The sequence below is a fragment of the Trichoplusia ni genome, chromosome 8, assembly GCF_003590095.1.
Source record: "Trichoplusia ni isolate ovarian cell line Hi5 chromosome 8, tn1, whole genome shotgun sequence".
NCBI lineage: Eukaryota > Metazoa > Arthropoda > Insecta > Lepidoptera > Noctuidae > Trichoplusia > Trichoplusia ni.
In genome coordinates, this window is record NC_039485.1 from 1 (window position 1) to 24,109 (window position 24,109).

The following is a 24,109-nucleotide window of genomic DNA, read 5'->3' on the forward strand; positions in this document are numbered from 1 at the left end:
CTTCCTCGCTGGCTGGTGTCTGGATGGGTTGTGGCGCAGCGGCTCCCTCACCACGCCTGACTCCTGAAGCTGGGGCTGGACAGGATCTGCCTGCAAATTAACCAAATGGAATACTTATTTTACTTTGTGAAATCATTTGGAAATTTCCATGATCTAATAAACTGCTCTTTCGCGAATAAATTAATCATCTAAAACTTAATTTGAAAATTTAATTGCGCAATATCATTTTATAAAACTCCATAATTATAAAATTCCATATACTTCTGCATCCTATTGAACTGTACTCTATTCAATTAACGTTTCATACAAATATTTCCATTCTTACAAATATTGCTTGTACAAAGCACTCAAATCTAGAGGTTTTCACTTTGTCATATACAAGTGGCGTCGTTGTTGAACCGAATCGAACATTCCCATTGAAGCGTAGTATGCATATACCTTTTAGCTCCGGGACCATTGTGCGCTTTGAGTATTGGACCCTCCATGTTACTCGTGTCCGATGCCTCGAGACCGGACGTCGTCAGTTTCCGTCGGCATTCAAAACTTAAGTAAATTATAAACCGACCGGTCATTGGAGATGGAAGCAATACTTTAGGGACAATAGGAGAGGGAATTGTGTAACTAAACCCTCGACGCAATGGTGAATTAGTGGAGGAAACATTTCAGATAGAGCTTCATAGATGTACTAGAGTTACAGATGTAGATTTTAAACATGTTTAAAAGTAACGGGCCCGAATTCTGCGCTAATATTTCTCAGCCATCATTAGGCCGGAAGTTTTTTAAATTTCTGACGACTCATTTTTTATTACTTGCACTTAAGGCATGTCTTGGTGGCCTTCACCTTTTCGAAGGACAGTAACTAATTCTCGTAGTACCTATTTACCTAAGTTTTATTATAAAGTAATCAAAGTTACTAATAGTTTATAGTTACTAGTAGTTTTAGGTTAGTACCTAGTTACAGACTCTGGTATTTAGTTTAAATCAACTTTGAATAATTAAATACTTTGTCTATTTGAATGTTTTGATACCAGTCTTGTAACTGTCAAAGAGATTTTCATGAAGTTTGCTACAGACTTAAATTGTATTCAAAATTTAACCATGATAAGTTGGTTTTAAAGGTCTACTATTTACTATTTAAATTACCTATGTTTCCTATATTCTGTGAAATGTTTATATTATATTGTAGATATTTGTAGAAAAATAGATCTTCAGTAATCAAAAGTGATCATGACAACCTGAAATAGGTACGTCCTTCATGTAACATTAGGTACTGTCGTCTGTTTTGCTGTTTTGTTTGAAGTACAAACTTCAAAGTTACAAATTTTCAGAAGTATTGAAGAACTTGTGTACACGGTCTGCTGTCCGAGGCCGCTCCTAATTTATATTCAAAATACTTAAAACAGTTAATTAAAACTTTTTGAAGGATTCGGGAGCAAATAAAACAAAGTTTTATCAATCTTGCAATTAAGAAAGGGTCTGTGACGAAGTAATGGGGCAAGTTGCAACTGGAAACATTATTTGTACCTGTAAAGTTATGAACGGCCAACATTTTTAAAACTTTTTTATTAGCTTCAAAAGTTTTCATGCTGCAGGTACCTAAACTTAAAAAAAAATCACACAAGTTCCTCTTGATGTCAAAATGAACATTAAAAAAACATTTCAGAATGTTGTCATTGTACGAGGTACTTCTATTCTAGCGAAACGTCAAACAAATAACATTCTTTTGTTGCGAGATCTGCACACAACACACACAATGATCAGTTTTGTTTAAGAAAATCTACATATTAATATTGAACAAAGGAATATGTGGCGAAGAGAAAATCAAACCCAAATCAACAAAAAGGAAAAAGGAATGTATTCTTACATAACGGGCTCTGAAAAGCCTCTTGAATAGGACACCTGCACAACAGTGAGACTACCTCTAATACGAAGACGTGACAAAATAAACAAATTGCTACCTTCTGAGGATGAAACTAGAAATCTTTAACACGAATTAAAGATCCCGAGACCTTACAAGATGAATGCCAATCATCTGGTGTTCAGAATAAAATCGCTCAAGCGATGTATCGCGAGCGAAATATATTCGTATTAACGGATGTAAATTGAGCAAGAAATTGACACTTTGCTACTAGGTATGGTCTCGATTTAGGGAATTTTCTTAAGGGTGACTAAAAGCTGATTTAGACAGTGACGATGCGAAATTGCGTACCAGTCCGACGATGATATCATTAGTATGGCCACTATATGGTGATTGTTATACCAGAGCTACATTGCTCGCTTTGGCCATATGAACCGTAGACACTTTACATTTTTTTTAAGAATACTGCTATTGATTTAACATTTTGACCGCAACCAATGGACAGGACGGAAATTTTAATAATGGAAGCAAAATGTGTCCATCCCAACGCAACTCTTTACAGTTGGGTATGCACCTGTGAAATGCGCATGAAAATTTCGTAGATGGACTACCTATCGGTATTTTACGATAATTTCCAATTTAAATTAAATAAGTATTGAGAAAATTATATCAATTTCATATAAGAACTAAAATCAAGAGAAGCTCCTTTGTAATCTAGGTAGTTTTATGTAACTTGCGTCTTATGAGAATCTACACTGAACATGATACGGCATATAATATAATTATAATGAATAGTAGGAAGTAAATAGTATTGGTGTTCAGTGTTAGATTATTATACAATTTCCCATTCACTCAGGGCAGTTACCAAAGCAGCATGTGGTATGAGGAGCTTTTCTGAGACTTTTCATTTACGAAAGAATGTCAATAAACTATAATTGCAAGATGACCAACAAAAAGCTGCACCAACAGATGTGTACGCCGTAACTACGTCAAAATAAATCTAAATTTAACTAATGCTTACAAGCAATAACCGACCTACAAAGTTAAGCCTGAAGAAGCACAAATTGTTCGCGCTTTCTCGCATACTAATGGATATTTAAGAGCTAGAATTACCCACGTCTCTTCCTCGTACCCACGGACCCTAGTCCATATAGATCTCATGTTCGATCCTTCGTAACAATCTAAACTATCAATTTCAGATATTTTTTTCCCTCCGGAGCATCGAGAAATAGTTCCACGTGAAAGAATTTTGACAATAATGAATTAAACTGACACGAACCAATCGTATTTTATTTTTTTAATAGCTGGATAGTAAAAAGTTTAACTTACCATTTTAAATGTTTTTGATTTTCTATTTTTTATATCACAAGCAAAGGATTTACGTACTCAAGTCAAGAGAATGGAGAATATACTATGTACAAAAACGTCTATTTTGGGAGTGCAGACGCACCGATATAAAAATAGAAAATACAGAGCGTCGTGGAAATTGTAAAACTTTCCCCGCGCGTGTTTCAAGTGCAGATAATACGCATGCATAGTAAAATTGATATGTTGATTGCGGTCTCAGATTAGGTCCGGTCGGCTACCCCGATAAAATGCATGAGTAAACTGTATTTAAATAAATAATTATAAAACTGATGTTAAATATGCTGTAGCAACCTATTATGTGAGGCAACACTTATGTTTGATATATAGATGTTTTTTTTGTTTTGTTACACTGGCAACTCTCTCTCTGCAATCGGTCATGGTGGACGTCGGGCGTTTGTAAAACTTCATCTAAATAAAAATCCATTGTGTGTTAACTCTGCATCTGCATTTTATTCCAAAAGTCCTAACAGGTTATGGGCCCAGGCCCGTAAACGTATTTAGGTGAAGATTGGCTTTGGATTAATCGTCTGGAAGGAGCTTGGTCGGGTGTCGACAAGCAAGAAGGAACGCGGTGGCGGCCGGCATTTTTGGCGTCACTCGGTTTGCTTTGTTATTGCGAGACGAAATATCAAGATGGAAAAGCTCGGCGTAATACGACTGGAGGGAGCAAAGAACTGGAGCGTCTGGAGATTCCAGATGGCGGTGATTTTGAGAGAACAAGGATTATACCAGGTTGTAACGAATCCGAATCTCAAACCCAGTAATGGCAGTGCAGCGGCAGCGACAAAACCAGATGAAGTGTCGGCGAAGCCCGGTCAGGCGTCAGCGGAGCCCGAGCAGGCGTCGGCAGACAAGGATTTGAAGGCGATGAGTGCAATTGTGACAAGATTGGCGGAACCAGTTCTACATCAAGTAATTACTTGTCAAACAGCGCATGAAGTATGGAACCGGCTGCACAGTATATATGAAAAAAGTGGAGAAACGTCACTGATGCTGCAACAGCAGCGATTCTTTGCCCTAAAATTTGAAAATGACATGAGTGTCGCGGACTTTATTTCCAAGGTGCAGGAACAGCAGCAGATCTTGAGGCGACTGGGAGAAGCGGTAACCGACAGGATGGCTATGTCGAAAATCATCATGTCACTTCCACCGAAGTATTCTCACTTTGTTAGTGCGTGGGAATCATGTGCAGAAGAAAAACAGACTGTTGATAATTTAACGGCACGGCTCTTAGTTGAAGAGGAACGGCTAAATAATAAGAGTAGCAGTAAGGTAGACGAAAGTGTAGCATTGTTTTCTAAAGGTCAAAAAGGTAAAAACAAAGGTAATTATAAATGTTTTTTATGTAACAAGTCAGGTCATTTGAAGAAAGATTGTAAGCTTAAAGATGTGTGTTTTAAACTGTCAAAAGCCAGGTCATTTTAAGGACAAATGTAAAGCTACTAAAATAATAAGAAAACTGAAAATGCTTTTGTGTCTAAAGTGCCAGTTAGCGCAAGTGATCGTTTAATAGATGAAAAATGGTTGGTAGACAGCGGTGCCAGTCACCATATGACATATCAGAAGGAATTATTTTGTGAATATGAAAGGTTATCCACTCCTAAGGTTGTGATGATAGGTGATGGACGACACCTAAATGCTCTAGGTATAGGCAAAATAAAATTAATGGCATTTGATGGTGAAGAATATGTCAGTTGCTCGATAAACAATGTTTTGCATGTTCCTAAATTAAAGATTAATTTATTTTCTGTAGGTAGTGTGGTATGCAATGGTTTTCAAGTGAGTATGACTAATGATCAGTGTGTATTTTCCAAGGATAATAGAGTGTGTGCTATTGCTAATAAGGAATCATGTTCGAAGCTGTATGTAATGGACTTTAAGTCAGAATCTTTGGCGGCTAATGTAGCTAAACTTGAGTTAAGTGAATGGCATGAGAGGTTAGTACATCAAAATTATAAGGAAGTGAAACGAATTTTAAAGAAAAATAATATTGATTTTAGTGAGTCACCAATTGACACATGTACAGCTTGTGTACAAGGCAAACAGCATAGATTACCATTTGATAGTAGTAGAAGATCTACAAGTAAGACAGGTGAGTTGGTGCATGCTGATTTGTGTGGGCCAATAGAAGAAAAGTCAATAGGAGGGTCAAGGTACTTTCTTTTATTAAAGGATGATTTCTCAAACTATAGGACAATTTATTTCTTAACTTACAAGTCGGAAACTGTTGAAAAGATTAAAGAATTTATTATGAGGGCAAAAACATTAAATAATCCAGTTTGTACACTTCGCAGTGATAATGGGACAGAATTTGTAAATGCAGAAATGAAAACCTTATTGGCAGAGCATGGAGTGACACATGAGACTACAGTACCTTATTGTCCAGAGCAAAATGGGAAAGCTGAAAGAGATATGAGGACTCTAGTTGAAGGAGCAAGAACTTTGTTGCATGCAAAAAGAATGGACAAAGTATTCTGGGCTGAAGCGATTAACACAGTTGTGTACACTCTAAATAGAACTTACCATAGCAAAGAAGAAGGAAAAACACCATACGAGTCATGGTCAGGGAATAAGTTTGATGTAAATGGTTTACATACATTTGGCAGTGAAGTCTTTGTGCACATACCAAAAGAAAAAAGGAGGAAATTTGATGCAAAAGGAGAAAAAGGTATTTTTGTAGGTTACGGAGAGTACACAAAAGGGTTTAGGATCTATTTTCCAAGGAAAAATGCAGTGGAAGTAGTGAGAGATGTTACATTTGTGAAGAAACATGATAAACCTGAAAAAGCAGAGCAGGAAGAAGAGTGTATATATTTAGATATAGAAGAAAACTTGAACAATGAAGAATACCAGTCTGTGTCGAACACTGAAGAAAATGAAGAATTTGAGGATTGTGAGGAAAGTGACAATATCATGCAAGAAGTGGAATTTCTAGAAGAGGAAATTATAGAGGATGAAGAAATTCAAGAAGTAAATGATAGTAGAAGAACACGCTCTAGAAAAGCACCCAATTGGTTTGATGATTATGAGGTTGGTTTTATAAGCATGCATAATGAACCTAGTACCCTTAAGGAAGCCATGGAGTGTGAAGACAAAGAAAATTGGATAGAAGCTATGAACAGAGAAATTACCACATTGAAAGAAAATAATACATGGAGTGAAGTAGCAATGGTGCCAAAGGGAATAAAGGTAATAAACAGTAAATGGGTGTACAGGATAAAAGAAAATCCAAGCCAAGAAATTCAATACAAGGCCCGATTAGTTGCTAGGGGTTTTGAGCAGACTGATATGGATGGTGCAGAAGTTTATGCCCCGGTTGCAAGTTTGACTTCTTTCCGTACTTTGTTAGCTGTAGCAGTAAAAAAGAAACTTCCAGTATACCAGATGGATGTAACAGGAGCCTTTCTTTACGGTGACATTGATGAACCTGTGTACATGAAACTACCTAATGGAGGAATAGGTAAATTAAATAAGTCTATATACGGATTGAAGAAAAGTCCTAAGTACTGGAATAGAAAGTTTAATGATTTTATGTGTAGTGATGGTTTCATAAATCCAAAAATGATCCATGTTTGTATTTTAAATGTTGTAAGGAGTATTCCATTTATGTGCTAATTTTTGTAGATGAATTTGCTATATTTTAGTGATAGTGACATACAGATCAGAAAGTTCAAGGAGAAATTGTGTAAGAACTTTGCTATGAAAGATTTAGGTATGGCTTGTAACTATTTAGGTATTAGCATTGAGCAGGATGTAGAAAATGGAAAGACTGTTATAAATCAGAAGGATTATTTGTTAAAAGTATTAAGAAAGTATGGGATGTCTGATTGCAAAGCTTGTAACATACCTATTGATCAGAATTTTAAGTTTGAATTGTTAAGAAGGGAAAAATCTGAAAGTAAAGAAATCGAATTGAAATGTAGGCAGATAATTGGAAATTTGCTGTACGCTTCTAATGCTACAAGGCCTGATTTGTGTGTAGCGATTGGTTTCTTAAGTAGATATCAGCACTGTGCTAGTATGTTGCTATTAAAATGTTTACAGCGTGTATTGAGATATGTGAAAGGTACAGTAGATTTGTCATTGGTGTATGGTTGTAATGGTAATGATAAATTGGAGGTTTATGTTGATGCTGATTGGGCTGGTGACACAAAAGACAGAAAATCTACTTCAGGATATATATTTAAAGTATTTGATTGTGTAATATCTTGGTGTACTAAAAAGCATTATGTGTATCTTTGTCATCAACTGAGGCAGAATATGTAGCACTGTGTTTAGGTATAGTTGAGTCATGCTTGTTAAAAAACTTATTATTAGATTTTGGATTTAAATTGGAAGTAAAGATTAATGAGGATAACCAGAGTGTAATCAAAATAGCAGAAAACAATTTCAGTAATAAGAGGCTTAAGCATATTGATGTAAAATATCATTTTATCATAGAGAAAATTAATGATGGTTGTGTAAGTCTATCCTATGTTAGTATTCTGATAATCTTGGAGATATGTTTACTAAAGCATTAGGTGGACAGTTGTATGTAAAACTTAGAAGTAAGATTTAAAATAAGTTTTCCATTAAGGGGGTGATATTTTATTTGTGTTGCTTCTGAATTTGTTTAATTTTTACTGATTTTGTTAAGGGGCTGGATGTGTATTATGTTGTTAAGGCAAGTGTGTCCACTGTGTTATAAAGGGGTAGTTATCTTTGATGTTGTTATGCTAGAGTTGCTAGACATAAAGGTAAAGTTAGATATATTAGTTTAAGCAGGTTAATCAATCAAAAATTAAGTGTTGAGGGGGTGTGTTAAATATGCTGTAGCAACCTATTATGTGAGGCAACACTTATGTTTGATATATAGATGTTTTTTTGTTTTGTTACACTGGCAACTCTCTCTCTGCAATCGGTCAACTGACCCACGAAAGTTTTGAATATTTGTACTAATATCGAAAATAATGCATACGATGTTCTTTCTGAAGGGCAATTTTTGAATGCGTTGCTCGCATTGCTTAAATTGTTTTTAAAAGCATTTATATTTTAAGTAGGCATGCACCAATCAATAGATAGTTTAACACTGTTTCAGATATAAATTCAATATAATATCTGTCATTGTAATTTTTCAAAAGTGGCACTTATTTGTGGGTATCGATTGTAATTTATACGCTTTGCAATGATTTTAGCAAATTAAATCAGCAGTTGGTCAAATTCAGTTAATAAATACATTGATATATTCTACAGTGGCAAGCTTACCATCTCTATTTGACATTAGTGACATTAGCTGGTGATTGAAAAGTGACAGTGATAACGAAACGGACGCCAATTTTGTTTTGATGTTAAATTCGAAGTTATTTTAACCGAAAATAAATAATAAAGTTGCTTAAATTCATAACAAATTGCTTATCGAGATTGATTTTACAAACCTATTACACGGTAAAGGCGTTATTCTTCTCTTTTTTTATAATCATTGTGAAGTATCGCCGTCTAAACTAACTATATTTTTCAGACAATCGAAATGACATCAGAAAAGAACGCGCAAGTTGGCCAAGCACGGGAAGCCTTCCAAACGATGTATCAAATATCGCAGCTCCTTTGCACCGGTCTGGACGCTGAAACTCTGTCTATATGCATTAGATTATGTGAGCTAGGTGTGGACCCTGAGGTCTTAGCCCATGTCATCAAGGAAATCCGGAAAATGGGAGATAACGCTGCACAAAACAGACCCGTTAATTTACAACCATAAAAATAACCTAACAGCTCCTTGATTCAAAATTGTTACAAGCATACTTCCTAATCTGCCCCAATGAAACATGTAATATTTTGGTATGATGCTATTGTAACTAACAGTATTTTTAACATTTACTATTGAAAAAGATTGTAACAATTTTTATGTAAGATATAATTCTCAGACCTTGTTTTCAAATTTCTCATAACTTGCACCATGTTCTTGACTACTATACAAGCCCCAAGATGTTTTAAAATATTAAGTGAAAAATTCTAATATGGAAACAACCCTTATAGTTGTATAGGTATCACCATAGATGACTACCATTTTGTTTATTTATTTGTTGTTCTCTTTTGCATACCAGGTCATTGTTTGTAAATTACTGACACTATTTTAGTGAGTAGTATAAATGAATCTCGATGGTTTACAATTTTTATAAGGACTAAAAAAAGGAAAAGATAGTTCTGTTGGAATGTTGTGTATTGTTTACACACATTCTGTTATTGTAAGTATGAAATGATGCCCCAAGATTATTGAAAAACTAATAAAAAAACAATGTCATTGATAAATGTAAATAATTTACCATTAATGTAGTAGTTAGGATTTATTGCATGAAAACAAACAAAAAAATAAAACAAGTTATCTATAAAAGTCTTTATTTTTAAATAAATTCAATCTTCGAGAAACATTTCAGAGAAAATTGCCTGCAATCATTTGTTTGTAAAACAATTTGGACAGGATCAGTATGGGATAGCTAATTGGAAGATGGCACACATAATCTTCAAAATCAGCAAATAAACTGACACTGTCTCTGATACCCTCAACTATATGGGAACAAATAATCAAGTTGGGGTAACTCTAGCAGGTAATATTCTGTGAAATACCGAATTAATAACGACAAATAATTGCATTGTGCTTTGCATTGAACAAAATTAGTATTGTTGACACAATAACAAAGGGATAGGAAATAAAACCATTTTTGAGTGAAATTATAAACAATCAGTACAGGACTGAAAATATCACAGATGCAAATAATTCACTCAGAGAAAACAAAAATGATTCTAAAGTCTGGTTTATGATACAGTGCCATGCTGGCAAGAGATTTGTTTTTCAATTTAGATTGTACAGCCTACCTTTTGTTTTATTAAAATATGTCAATGTTCAATACTTTAAAAAGTATTGCTATGAAAGAAGTATTTGTGCAATTACAGAGATAATCTGTAAACTGGTTATATCCACATCTAGATACATTGTTTACATGTACAGCAAATTATGAAATAGAAAAATAATAAAATCTATCAACTCAATATTAAAACTAAGCATCATTTTCAGAGCTTTATTCAAAACCATAAGACTTGAATTTTATACTTTATAGGCAAAGGTAACTCTGAAGAGCCAAGCCAGGCTGTACAATCACTAGCAGTATATACTTAACATCTAATCTACTGAAACGTTTGACTCTGCGGTTGTCCTTGGCTCCCTAACACTGAGGGGTCTTCAAATATTGGTTGCTGTGGTTTGAACTGCTCAGCTGTAATCCTAGAAAACATTATACCTATGCCTTCTATTAGTGCAAGAAGAATGCCACCTACTAGGGCACTGCCAGCCATTGCAGGTACACCTGGAAAGTTTTACATTCAATATTAGATATTTCTTGAATACAAATAGTATGAATTATTTTATATTCATGATAGATGTTTACCATTTCTAGCTGCAAGTATGCCACCAGTGAGTGCTCCACTCATTATAGAGTTCCATGGATCCTCTTTCTGTCTCAAGTATACTAGTGAGCAATCAATAGTAGAGAACATGCCTCCCCAAACAGCGAAGTTACCCCCCACTACAGGAGAACGCTCCTTCATAGCTGCCAGACTGCCATACTGTAAACATTTAATACATTTACAATAAGCAAACAAAAATTTTAGCAACTTCATTCATAACGACACAAATACTTACCATTTTTCTACTGAACCCCACAGGCGCATTCCTGAATCCCTTTATCGAATGAAATATTCCGCCTCCGATAGCTCCCATAATAAAAGCACCACCAGAGTCGTCGAGGATACGCCATGGGCATGGTTCTCTCGTGTATTCATCCATGCTTTATGTTTTATTGATTTTGTTCTGCAATAATAGGTACCTATTAGGTAAGAATTTTAACCTCTAAACTTACACGAATTGGCATGAGTTCCATATATCACTATACGCACTGAACACTGGGGAGATTTGATGTGGTATGTAAATACACCGAAATCACAAATTTTGTTTTAAAATTATCACGATTTTTGCACCATGATTCTCACGTTCTATCATGAAGAATGATTTTTTTTAAAAGGACATTCAGATATTTCGTTATCTGAGTTCACTTTTAGACAAGCAAGAAGGACAGATAAAAAATATTCGAAATCGACTAAAAGACGCCAACTTACAAGTACTGGCAATGTCACAAAAAAAAAGACATATACTTCCAGTTGTCCGCTTGTCACTTCAACTGGGAACGTCAAGTTATGATCAATGTTTTGGTTGATCGTAATTTGTTGTCATTTTTCGCAGTTTACAGAATCAAGAATACGATAATTTGGACTACGCCTCTAACCATTCGAGAAATTTGTGTTTCCGTGATATAAAGCAATGACTATACACAATCTATATATTTTTGACCGCTATGGCACATTGCTTTATTACGGAGAATGGAATAGATCAAAACAATCTGGAATGTCGAGGGAGGAGGTTTGTTAATTCATTTTCATTCGTTCTATGCTGTTTAACGCTATCTTATGCTGAGTCTATTCTCATTGATTAGCAATGATTAGCACATCCAAGACATAAGGTTTATTAACAGCAGCAAAAACCTCTTATCAAAAAGTTCGAAGCCCATTAGGAATTTTAAGTAGCAGTGAATAAATTGAATATGTTCTTAATATTTTTGAGTGAGTAGAGAGTAATAAGTAATGTTTAATGTTTTCTCTGAGTAAACTATAAGTTTACAGTATAGAACAAATTTTAACACTCTTCTTTGAGAAAAGCTATAAAGTTGAGGTCAATTTCTAATTAACTTCATAAGTTGGATTATAGCAGGTATATATTGTACACACAAACATTAAACATTGCTAATAAACTCACTCAGTTATTAAGAACATATTAAATTTATTCTCAGCCCTGAAATTGACAATGCTTTTTGTATAAACTTCATAGATTGCTCAGCGAACAAATACTCTTCTATTATGTATAATAATATTGTTGTACAGAAGAAAACAATATTATTTCAATATGCATTATGTTAGGGCTTCATTTTATTGTTATTTTGTACACCACTGCTAACCATAAATTTGTAATTTGGTTTTTTTTTCAGGAGGGAAAACTAATGTATGGAATGCTGTTTTCAATCAAGTCATTTGTAGCTAAAATATCTCCATTGGATCCGAAAGATGGCTTTATGAACTATAAGACATCTAAGTACACCCTTCACTGCCTGGAGACACCATCAGGCTTGAAATTTGTCATGAATACTGATAACCAAGCCCAAGGTGTAAGGGAATTATTAAAGAAGATTTATGGAGAAATATATGTCAAGTATGCTGTAAGGAATCCCCTGTGTGGCATTGGAGAGCCCATCACTAGTGAACTATTTAAAAACAAACTTGATGCCTTTGTAAAACAAACACCTATACATGTTAGAGCCTCTTGATAAATTGTTATTGTTCTCTAAATTGTAATTAAGTTTATTGTATCTATGTTATAAGCTTCATTGTTGGTAACCAAGTCATTTAGTACATTTATGTTTAAGAAATATATTTAAATTATGATGTATTTTTAAATATTTTTTCTTCCCCTGTGCATTCCCAGTTTACTGGGAATAAATAAATAAATAAATCCTGGGACAACTCACACACGGTTATCTGATCCCAAGCTAAGCAGAGCTTGTGTTATGGTAACCGGACAACTGATAAACTTACTTATATATTTCTAAATACATACATATTATAGATAAATTACACCCAGACACCAGAACAAATGATCATGCTCATCACACATCATTTGTCCTGGGCGGGAATCGAACCCACGACCTCCGGTATAGCAGTCAGGGTCACTAACCACTAGACCAACAGGCCCGTCATAATGTAATGTCCAGCATCTGAATGAATAGACACTTGCTAAACCAGGTATAGGGTTCCTCACCCAAAAACGGAACCCTGTCACCAAGGGTCTTCTATTCTGTATGTCAGTCTCCAGGCTTTGTCTGTAGCTAAACAGTAAAATTTTCACATATGAGATGATGCTGCTGCCATTGGTGGGCGGGGAATTTAAGGGCCACATCCATTATTCTTCATCCAACCGATTTATATGGAAATCAGTAGAAATCGGTCAGTGTCCAAGTCCGACTCGCACTGGAATTGAACTGTTTTTTTACAGTAATTTTTAAATAAACTGCGATACTCCATTGTAGTATTGTCTAAAACCTCTAAACCTATAGCCAGTCAAAGCTGAGGTATAACCGTAAATAGTTAGGATATTTTAACTAACTAACTTTCTCGGCTCAGCGACCCGAAGTGAGTCATGCCCATTCTGTGCGGTCCTGCGCTGTATCCTGCCAATTGTTGGCATGGATTTCACGTAGGTCCGCTTCCACCACATCCCGCAAGCGGTACCTGGGGCGACCAACAGATCTGCGTCCTGTTGGTTGACCCAGATACGCTCTTTTAGCTGCTCGATCCTACCCCTTGCGTTCTACGTGTCCGAGCCATCGTAATCGTTAGGATATTTTGCCTGTCTCAAATGATTCTAAAATTAGAGTTTTAAAACAAATCCTCGTTTATTTAGTTCGGAACCACCAAGAAATGGTCCAGCGTCAAACATTAATACCATGTCTCCCGGTCGCACGGTAATATTAACCAGAATGTACTCTGCTAACTTAAATTATAACTTCTCAAACAAAGTCTCTGTTTGGCCTCTTTATATGCCTGTGGTTTGGCTTCAGCTTTTTTTTTGTGCTTAGCGTGTACATGTAACACTGCTCAAAATTATGAAGGCAGGTACAACAAATATACAAAAACCATAACGCTACTATGCAGGGGGCATGAGCAGTAAAGTTTTAAATTTTTGGACTCACCCGTAACATCGTGTAATACAATTGTGAAGTGTATTTTCACCCCATTGAGTAGCAGGCAGCACGGTCATCAATTTACTCAAAAAACATCACGCTATTTATCTTAAGACTTTTGGCAGAGCAATAATATATTTTTTCGAAAGTAAATCATTTTCACAGAATCAGTCATTTTATTCTCTTTCAAGTCTAATGTAGACCTAAAAGCGCGACAATAATTAAAATAAAAGAAACATAAACTATTAATACTTTTATTATTATTCTTTTGATGCAAATGTTACTTCGTAATCGGTACATTCTTGAAACAAAGGAACTTAAATTATTTTTATTTTTATTGGTGTACTAAAATTACTCAAGTTCAAATGTGGAGTGCCGTAATATGATTTTGTGTTTATTTACGATAGGTGTATATACCTATGTTTTTAGCTCGGTAATGTTGGCGATGCTACTTCAAGATAAAAGAATTCGTAGTGACACTCAACCCAAAGTTGCATGTAGTTCACATTGATCTCATCTATAATTATGCATAACAATAAATTACTGAACGACACAGTTAATTTTATTACCTTGGTTCATCTGTAACAACTAGCAACAAAAATATAAACTTTCAAACAAAAAAAAAGCCTTTCAAACAATGAAATAATGTTTTCTTAAATTTGCAACATTACATAGGCCAAAAGTATTTCGGATAAAAAAGCCCAGAAAACTTGCATAAAGACTTCATAATAGGTATGCAATGTGAAAGATCTATAAGACCAAAGCTATCAATTAATAAGAGCGTACGCTAGACGGTTTTTGACATTACGTATCTATTAATAGAACATTGTCTACTGATACCTGGGATTTTTCAATATTTTAACGATTTGATTGGTCTACATCCGCCATTATAGAGACCGCACACGTGGCCCTTCCAAAAATTCCTGTAACAATTTATTGTAATTTCTACTTATTTAAAATTTTCTTCTTTCGTAGCCTTTTAAAAACAGGGGACACGGACACGACAAGACTGAATGAATTTCTGAGATCCCAAAGCTAAGCCGACGAGGATTAGGAACATATTTTTGGAATTTTCCCCAATAAGGCTGATAATAGCGTGTAGCTATCAGCACTAAATAGAACTCATGCGCATGAAGTCACTTTTATGTTCATATTTTGCTTTGTCGTAACATCACAAATTAGACATATCCTATACTTTAGACTTTTGTCATTGTCAATTTAAAAAAAGGGGTGTGTGATATATTTTTTTCACGCTATTTATTTATCAGCAATTTAAAGGCAAATCATGATCAAAACACCAGGGGGCCAAGATAACACGTTTACCAACTTTTTTATTTTGGAAATATTCCAAATGTTTGTGAGGAAGATCAGTTTTAGTATTAAGGGGACAATCAAACATAACGTGTTTCAGGAAACCGTTTATCTGGGCGCAATTTTGCAAAATCTTATATCTTATGACACTATGTTACATCCACAGTTACCAAGCCCGACTCTCACTTCACCAGCTCCGTCCACAAAAATAATTTGGCATCTTATTTATATCGTCAGAAAACATCGTGTGTGAAAATAACAACTGTCTGGCTATCACTGTTCCTGAGAAACAGCCAGGTGATAGACAGACGAACGGACACCGGGGCCTCAGTAATATGGTTCTGGTTTACCTCTTTAGTTACAGTATAATAATAATTTTATGATACCTCATAATCACTATCATAATCCGTCTAACAATTTCAGGTGCAGGCCGGCCAAAGAACAGACGTGCTCGAAAATCATAACCCACCCAATTAGAAAATGGAAACCCTTCGAAAGTAAAACATTCTTAGCAGAATTGCTAAGACTGAGTTATTCCTTCTGTTATTTTTTCATACTTGCATCCCCCCCCCATTTTTCGACGGCTCGATTTGTTAAACATGTCTTAACGAACACTCGCACATAATTCACGTTTAAATTAATATTGTACAATTCGTTCGGAAGCTATGATATCACAGACAGGCAGGCAGGCAGATATGTCTAAGTTATAAGCCCCTCTTTTTGGGATTAAATAAGAAAAAGTCATAAAACAACTGTGAAATATTTGACACCAGGATAGTATCGTAAACGATGAAATGTGTTTGATTCAAACATTTGATAGTCTTTGGGCCGCTCAAGATTCATTATAATTTAGAAAAAAAAGCAAGAAAAAAAGAAGGGTTTCATTTGCGATGATCGTTATTATTAAACTTCATAGTTTTTCACATCTTGAAAATCACGCAGACGAAGTCGCGGGCAACAGCTAGTCAAGAAATATACTTGATTTAATTTACAGCTAATTAGCTGATGCGCACTGATATATTCTGTTGAATGAGTTTTAAGTATTAAGCCCAGTTAAATACCGCGTTATTTTAAATTACACTCAGTCTTTGTTAACAACTTGTGTTATAATGCTATTGGAATGATTTTTGGAAATTGTGTTGAACTATTTTTTATATTTAATGTGCTACTCAAACCAGCAATGAGACAAGAAGTGTTTTATTATTCTTTGTTATTAAAAAAAAGTACTTTCTAAAGATATACGGAGTTACTTTTGCATTTTTTAATTTAAGTATGGACTCACTTTTTCTTCTTTTTGAGGCACGCAACAAATTCCCAGAAATGTTCTTTTGAATGAATAAATATAAAACAGATATCGAATGTAATATAAATTTGTCTAAAGAAATTCGTATAATGTTTTGTTGTACCAAATTAATTGGTTTACAAATTGGGAATTTGATATCGAACATTTTTACCATTTTTTTACGTAGTTGTTAACAACGCTTTTGTTATTCTAATTTAGAGAACCATTGTTAAAAGCATATTTTATGAATTCGGTATTAATTTCTATTCCAGTTCGTGATATTTCAATAATTATTTAGTTTGGTAAATGGCGACCTGCTCAGTACCGATTAACCTAAAATTACAGGGCATGTGGAAAATTTCTAGCAACATAATTAAGAAAAAAATCTTCGATTAGGGATCAGCTATTTACACAAGAAACGACGAAAAGCGTTATAAAAACAAACAGAAATCCCTCAGACATAGAACTAGAACGATATTTAATTTTGTACGTCGGTTATGTAGGCCCCCAAGGCATTATGTAGCTTTCCGAGCCACGACACCGCGGAATGCGAAACAACGTGTGAGCAGAATAGAAAGAGCCCTCGACCTCGAAGGTATAAAAGGATTTCGACCTCAACAAATTTTTATTGAGGATTTAGAGAAAAGATTGGAATTTACGGATTCCGTGCAGGCTAATATTGAAGTGTAGGTATTGGTTTTAAATATTTCAGGGGTTTTATACTGACGTATAGCTGATGTTATAGTTTTTAAATCATTTCTTTTAATCATTCATGATCATATATAACTACATTAGCCACATTCTCCAGTTGTAAGTTATACACAAGTTAGCTGTTTAGTATATGCTCGTTTAAATGGACTATATACTGCTTAGGTTGGCAGTTAGTACATACATATTATATTATGTAAACAGCCACTCATATTTATCTTTATGAGTTACTGCATAACTTTCTTCTCTTAACCCCTGAACAACTCCGTTACATATGTCACAACGTATAAAATTGGTACCGTCTCAAAAGTTCCACAAAAAACAAAACACGACGAACAAAGTAATAAATAAAATCTATCGTCTCCAAATATCTTCCGGGTTTCATGTTCGGCGATTTGGCTGAAATATGTTTCATAAGCGGGGCCCCTGGTGAGAGAAACAAAACTGATAGACCGCACAGTTTTTATTACTGACCGTGAGAAGAATTCGCTACAGAACTGCATATTGCAAGATTTTTTACGGCTTGACCACAGCCGCTCCACGAATTGTGGGAATAAAACAATGAGGGAAAAAGAATAAGCTTCGAAATGTTGAACAGAATGAATTTGTAATTCGGTTTTGGGATTTCGTACTGTTTCGCTGGATAGGTATTTGTTGAAGGAATTAGCTCAGTTCTATAGCTGAACAGTTCAGACCGTATATTGCGATGCGAAAAATGTATGTGCGGTAATAAAATTCCTTTTCAATGAGTCACATGACTTAGACTTCAGACTTTTCTACATTTTGGTATTAAGTTTGTTTCGATGGAAAATAAAACGTCACTGAATCTTACGACTATGTATCGTACCACTATGTCTCAATATGTGCTTTGTACTCAATATAGGTAGTTTAGATGCCAAAAGGTGGAAATTAAATAGTTAATTAAATTAACATGCAGTAAAATCTGCAACTTTAGCTGCCTTATAAAATTATTGCTTTCATGTTTGACGATTTCAAATATGTTAGCGGTTAAAAATGAAGAATAATAAGGTGGATAATAAACGAAAACAAAAATTTATATAACGTATAAATTTATTTACATCATCTACCTAAATATTTAATTGTTCTTAATTGTTAAACCTATTTAGTGAGAGTTATAATTCTGTTTCGTACGGGCCTCACGAATTTGGTGTAATTCGTTTTAGTCTTCGATATGATGGGTTTGAACTTGAGCTGTATTTGTTTCGTGGTTGTGATCAACTTCTCCCCTTCCGTCGTCACTGGCGCATACATCTCGAAGTTCTGCGCGTGGCCGTTTTTGCTCATCCCTGATTGCTCGGCCATTTTCCTCAGCCACACTTCGAAATTTGACAGCTTCATACTCGTTTTCTTCAATGGTATGTTGTACTTCTTCGATCTCCCTTTCTTTATCACCGCCCTCTTTGAATGATACTTCGTCGGTTTCTGTATTTCTAATTTCACTTTGTATAAAACTGAAAGGTTCTCTTGTCTGGCCACTTCTTGGATCTGATCAAAGAATTTCTGGAACTGTGAGTTTGCATCGCTGCCTTTTACTTCAAATGATTTAGGTATTTCTTTGATGTGTGTTCCATACTTTGAGTCGTGTAGATCTGAAAATACAAAAAAAACGTCTAAAAATGGAATGGGTTATTCTGGGATATAGGTCTACTTACACCTTTGTCATACTGACTTACAGAAGTATCTAAGAACAGCGCACAGAAGATGCTATGATGAGATGAGATAATAATATGAATGTCACAAGTAGCTATCACGTCTTGATCATTGTCTAGCGGATTGCAAAGACTAAAATACATTTTCAAGTCACCTACCTAAGCGTTGTTTTTTCTATATGGCTGTTAATTTGCTTAATCTATTTCTTGCTGGAAATTTGTAGAAAATCCATATAAAATGAAAGATAATACCAGAATTTATCTACTTACTAATAGTAACAATCTAATATATGTCTGAACACTTCATTTTGGAATTCATTCAATTATTATTTATTTTTCAGCGATCCTATGTCTTCTATGTATAAAAGATTGGTATACTTAATATCTCTAAGGCCACTGTTTTTGCATCGAGACAGATAAGCTTAATTAATGCTTAAACAACTACTTACTCTCAATATACTCCTGTGATTTAACCCAACTTACAACTACAATAAGAACAATTAATTTTATTTTCGTAAACCGCGTCATCTTCGTTGTGACTTCAAAGAAAATACTAAAGTTTGTGTGGCGCAGATGGCTTATATCCAGATAGAAATTTTCAGCAAAAAATAGTCTACGTTTTGCAAACATACACACTTGTCGCGGCGCTAAGCCTATTAACCCTGTAATGCCGACGTGTTTTTGGTGACCAGGTGCTATAGAGGATCTTCTTTTGTAACAAATAATTTGTATACAGTTTTTATTCTTGGGTTATTGAACTATCAAGTATTATGTATGAAATATTTTGAAGTTCGTAGAATATTTTAACAACCTACATGGATTTGGCAACCTTCCGAGAAACCATAGATGTTTGGAGGGAGTCGTTAACCCTGTATCGTTCTAACATTATACAAATACAGATTTAGTAAATTAGAGTTTGTTGTTACATTTGTAATGAAAACTGTTTATTTGAGGTTATGGCGTTATACAAAAGCGAAAACGAGAGCTATTTGATGAAAATAATTTATTTTCAAAACTTCATATTTATTCAAAATCAAAATCAAAAAGTTTTTATTTCAAATAGGCCGTTTCTCAGGCACTTTTACGCACGGTTCCAAAGTGTCATTCTTATGGAGAAGAACCGGCAAGAAACTCCATAAGTTACTCTTTTGTTTTATTGCTTTGCTATTGCGTGATCTGCTACTATGTGGCCCAGGATAGAAAGTCGTTGAAGGATTTGTTGGAGGCCCAGAAGTTAGACACACTAGCAGCCCACTGGGCTAGATGAAAAAAATGGTTTATCAAATGGAATGACCTTGTGTCATGGTTTATCTATTGCTTATCATGGTGCCATAAGCCTAAGCAAATTATTTAATAATGAAGATCGGATAACAAAATTACGAGCATACTAATGCGAACGCTGACCCGTAACATGAGTAACAAATAGGCCAATATAATTACCATCCCAAGTGGAACCCATACTCCCATAGCTTAGCTATTGTGGTCGGTAATATCTTATTCATATTAGATCGCATTTCAATACAAAGGAGCGGTTATCTCGGTGTTAATTCTGTTATCAACCGTCTTCATTAGATGTTGTGTGAGGAAATACAAAGTAATACTGGGAAAAGTATAATCTTTCATAATGGAAAGAAATGTAGTTTCAATTGATATTCGAAACTGCTGCTGCTGATTCATGCAAATATTTTCTCTAGGTATAACATAAGTAATAATGAATTCGGAAAAAATCAAAAAGAAACGAAATTTATCCAACACAGTTTGTTATTAAATTTGTATTTATTTTATTCATTTTGTATTTATCGGGGTAGCCCGACTAGTTTCGGACCCAACCGGAGTCCTTCATCATAAGCAGACGCGGCGGGATCGCGAGTCGAACTCACGATATCACGATAGTTACTATCAAAAAACATTTTGTGTTGGATAAATTTCGTTGAAATTCCTTTAAATCTAATTAAATTTTTATAAAAGTCTCGTATAAGATATCGATTTAGAATACTTTTTCATACTATTTATGCAGTTCACATTTATCACAGTAGCACTAAAGTGTTAAAATCCTTAGGAGTCGGCTGCTTATCTCGCGCCATTGTTCACAAGCAGCTGAGTACGTGTTTACAAAAATTCTAGGTATTCATGAATGGAAACTCTGAATCTATGCCATTAAGGAGATAAGAGTGATCATGAAGCTATCTATGAGACTGGAAACAATAGGATTTTTCCGCATCAGGTGCATTTGATCAAAAAAGAGGAAGAAAGAAACGTGGTTAAGGCTGTGATTACTATAGACGATTTGTGATAAGATGATAATGAAGTAGATGGGCTAAATCTTAGCTCTGATAACACGTGTAATAATGCTGTTGCAACTTGTTCCAATTGAGGTCATGTAATCAGAATGTCAACAAACCTCATTATGAGAAAGCCAATGGTCTGTAGTGCACGTGTTACCTACTTGGTTGGTTATTTTTTTTGGATTTGTCGATGTGAGTGTATACAAATGTTTTTCAAGGTGTTGTTATAGTGGACAGTATTTCTAGATTACCAATATTGCCTAATTATGGTTTATGCAAATATTTGTTTTCATTTTTGTTGTTAACTATTATGAATTTTTTACTTTTATATCTTCAGTGGCAATGGCTGAAATGAGTTGTCTTTAAATCCCAATTTTAGCAAATCCTATATCCGTTTGAATTTTTTCATAATAATTTGAAAAGGTTCTGTAATTTTAATTACCAACAATACACAATTCCAGTATTTAAAATATCATCGACTTATCTATTGATATGATTAAATTCTTGAACTTGAACAACTTGGCAAAGGGTCCAAAAGTTTTAGTAGAAATATCTGCGCTTTGTGTATCAGATTAGTTTGCTAGATCTGCGTTTAATACATTTCTAGGGTCGTAGTTTGAAAAGTTTACTGTTTTCGAGATAGTGGACAATAATCTAAAGTTGTTATTGGAAGTTTGTAGCAAGAATGCTTTTCACAATTTCATATCCACTGAACAAATTATATTGTGTTTTAATTAATTTCTAGTTTCGTGTGCCAAGATACTTGACCGTGCTTTCATCATAATTCATGTCGCTGTGTTAAAATGAAAACACGGGTTTTCTGCAGCTTTAGAAGTTTGACATTTTTCTTGACTGTCCATTTACGAAATTTAATCTACCAAGTAAATGTATTTTTAAAACTACGTTGAAAATCATTAAGATATTATTGTGAGGAGGTCTGGAGTTCAATCGATTTTCATCATAAGTGAATCAGTCTTTATTTACTTATTTTCTTTTTTATGTGGTATAAATCTGCTACTATATAAGACTGTTAATTGGGTTGATATTATTATATTATATACACTCATGCATATGATAATACCTACTAGAAAACTATTTACTTTAAATCAAATGACAGAAGAAAATACACTCAAAGAGAAGTTAAAGAACAAATAAATAAAACAAATAATTTATACAAGTGATATTCGTCTATCAATACCAAGTGCGAAATTCTTCCTGACATTTTTCAAAAAATTTGATAGTAAGCAGTAGTGTCCAGTGTTAGACAAAGTTTCATCTAAGTTATCACGCTCAATCAATACTTATTGAGAAGTTCCCAGTGTTCCCAATTGCATTCGGTTGTGTGGCGCTCTCTGGAGTCTAAACAGGACTTGTTTGTAGAAGTGAGTCTTCTACAAACTACTACCGGGTTAGAAGTTAATTTGGCTTTTCCGTAACCAATTTTCAAGATATAAGTAGGAATGTAAGTACGTTTAAATTATTAATTAAAAATAGTTTTATCTCTTGGTAAATATGATAAAAAAACTAAATGATGAGAAAACTGAAACATCTAAATGTTTCCAAGGCCGTTAAAAATCGGACAGCCAACATGCGACAAGTAAGACATTGATATTCATTTATTTTGAAATTGCCTTCTATTTAAGACGTTGTTTTTTAACATTACAGTCATTGCAATTGTCATGGTACTACAAGCCTTACACTGTAATAAAGGTTGTCCGCTCATTGAAATGAAGATAATTGGCCTTAACTCCAGGACGTGATCACAAATTACATTTCTCTGAGGATATTTCACTCAAATGTAATAAACTCGTCGAAAATATGTTTTGTTTTCTAAATAGAATGTTACATCTATGTATAAACTTAAAATGTCATATTCTAAAACAGTCTGACCTTTTTAAGCATGTCACTAATATTTTTTAATCGCAGCAAAAACAAACAAATATAGATTATAATACTTTTAAATAGAGATTATTATTGCAAGTTTCTCCAGGGACATGTAAGGCATATATAACTCAAATAGTAAAAAGTGTGAAGGTTCATAATTAAGGTTTAATGGCTGTTTTAGATCGACCCCAAACTAATCCGGGTTCTTAATTAATAACATCGCATTGAAATCCGATTAACTCGTTATATCACTTTTATTTCATTTTCTACTCTATTCGTTCAGTGTTAAAATTCAATTTGACTCATGAGGTTTGCTCTTAATGTATTGTTATTCTGAAGGTGCGTTCAAAGTTTATTTGAATTTAAATGGTTTTAAAGGGTGTTCGAAATTTGTTTTATGACGTATATTTATTTTGCTATGATGAAGATGAAAACTGAAATTGGTGAGTAACCGTACTTAGTAGTAATATATTTTATACTAGCTTTTCGCCCGCGGCTTCGCCCGCGTCGATATCGGTTATATCGCGTTTCCAAGAGAACTCTTCAAAAGTCCGGGATAAAAACTATCCTATGTTCTTTCTCAAGACCAACTCTATCTCTGTACCAAATTTCATTAAAATCAGTTCAGTGGTTTAGACGTGAAAGCGTAACAGACAGACAGACAGAGTTACTTTCGCATTTATAATATAAGTAGCAAAACTCTCAAGGAAGTCAAAATAAGTTCACATAAAAACTATTTAGAATCTTAATCTACATAATAGGTTTGTTTATCTATTTATTTCATTTTACATCTAAAAACAAACATCACTCCCAAAAAGTTAAACAAACATTAGCACTATCCATCATTTTGTATAGGCTGTTTTGAACTAACCTAAATGTGAATAGTTGATTTGGAATGGCCGAACTCCAGACATTACCCGGCGGCA

At 34.4% G+C, this 24,109-nt stretch overlaps 3 protein-coding genes and 1 long non-coding RNA gene across 4 annotated transcripts; 2 read left to right on the top strand and 2 right to left on the bottom strand.

Annotated features, from left to right (window-relative positions):
• The first annotated feature begins 8,607 nt into the window (after positions 1 to 8,607).
• On the top strand, positions 8,608 to 9,593 carry LOC113496578. The gene is made up of 2 exons (XR_003400834.1): positions 8,608 to 8,650; positions 8,724 to 9,593. It is a non-coding gene; the product is annotated as an uncharacterized LOC113496578 (long non-coding RNA).
• On the bottom strand, positions 9,585 to 11,281 carry LOC113496577 (mitochondrial import inner membrane translocase subunit Tim17-B-like). Its single transcript, XM_026875841.1, has 4 exons — positions 11,153 to 11,281; positions 10,899 to 11,066; positions 10,645 to 10,822; positions 9,585 to 10,563 (listed from the first exon to the last, which is right to left on the bottom strand). The coding sequence occupies exons 2-4, from the start codon at positions 11,040 to 11,042 to the stop codon at positions 10,385 to 10,387; spliced, it is 501 nt and encodes a 166-aa protein (XP_026731642.1). The 5' UTR covers positions 11,043 to 11,066; positions 11,153 to 11,281; the 3' UTR covers positions 9,585 to 10,384.
• Positions 11,282 to 11,415: 134 nt separating this feature from the next.
• On the top strand, positions 11,416 to 12,752 carry LOC113496579 (trafficking protein particle complex subunit 1-like). Its single transcript, XM_026875843.1, has 2 exons — positions 11,416 to 11,672; positions 12,295 to 12,752. The coding sequence occupies exons 1-2, from the start codon at positions 11,574 to 11,576 to the stop codon at positions 12,628 to 12,630; spliced, it is 435 nt and encodes a 144-aa protein (XP_026731644.1). The 5' UTR covers positions 11,416 to 11,573; the 3' UTR covers positions 12,631 to 12,752.
• Positions 12,753 to 17,316: 4,564 nt separating this feature from the next.
• LOC113496732 lies at positions 17,317 to 20,029 on the bottom strand. Its single transcript, XM_026876050.1, has 2 exons — positions 19,464 to 20,029; positions 17,317 to 18,954 (listed from the first exon to the last, which is right to left on the bottom strand). The coding sequence occupies exons 1-2, from the start codon at positions 19,642 to 19,644 to the stop codon at positions 18,464 to 18,466; spliced, it is 672 nt and encodes a 223-aa protein (XP_026731851.1). The 5' UTR covers positions 19,645 to 20,029; the 3' UTR covers positions 17,317 to 18,463.
• Positions 20,030 to 24,109: the final 4,080 nt, after the last annotated feature.

Coding starts and splice junctions, on each gene's coding strand:
- LOC113496732 (XM_026876050.1), bottom strand. CDS start 19,644: ATGTTTGCAAAACGTAGACTATTTTTTGCTGAAAATTTCTATCTGGAT. Junction 18,955..19,463: donor ATCACAGGAGTATATTGAGA/GTAAGTAGTTGT, acceptor TTGTATTTTCAG/ATCTACACGACTCAAAGTAT.
- LOC113496579 (XM_026875843.1), top strand. CDS start 11,574: ATGACTATACACAATCTATATATTTTTGACCGCTATGGCACATTGCTT. Junction 11,673..12,294: donor CTGGAATGTCGAGGGAGGAG/GTTTGTTAATTC, acceptor TTTTTTTTTCAG/GAGGGAAAACTAATGTATGG.
- LOC113496577 (XM_026875841.1), bottom strand. CDS start 11,042: ATGGATGAATACACGAGAGAACCATGCCCATGGCGTATCCTCGACGAC. Junction 10,823..10,898: donor TGGGGTTCAGTAGAAAAATG/GTAAGTATTTGT, acceptor AAATGTTTACAG/TATGGCAGTCTGGCAGCTAT. Junction 10,564..10,644: donor CATACTTGCAGCTAGAAATG/GTAAACATCTAT, acceptor AAAACTTTCCAG/GTGTACCTGCAATGGCTGGC.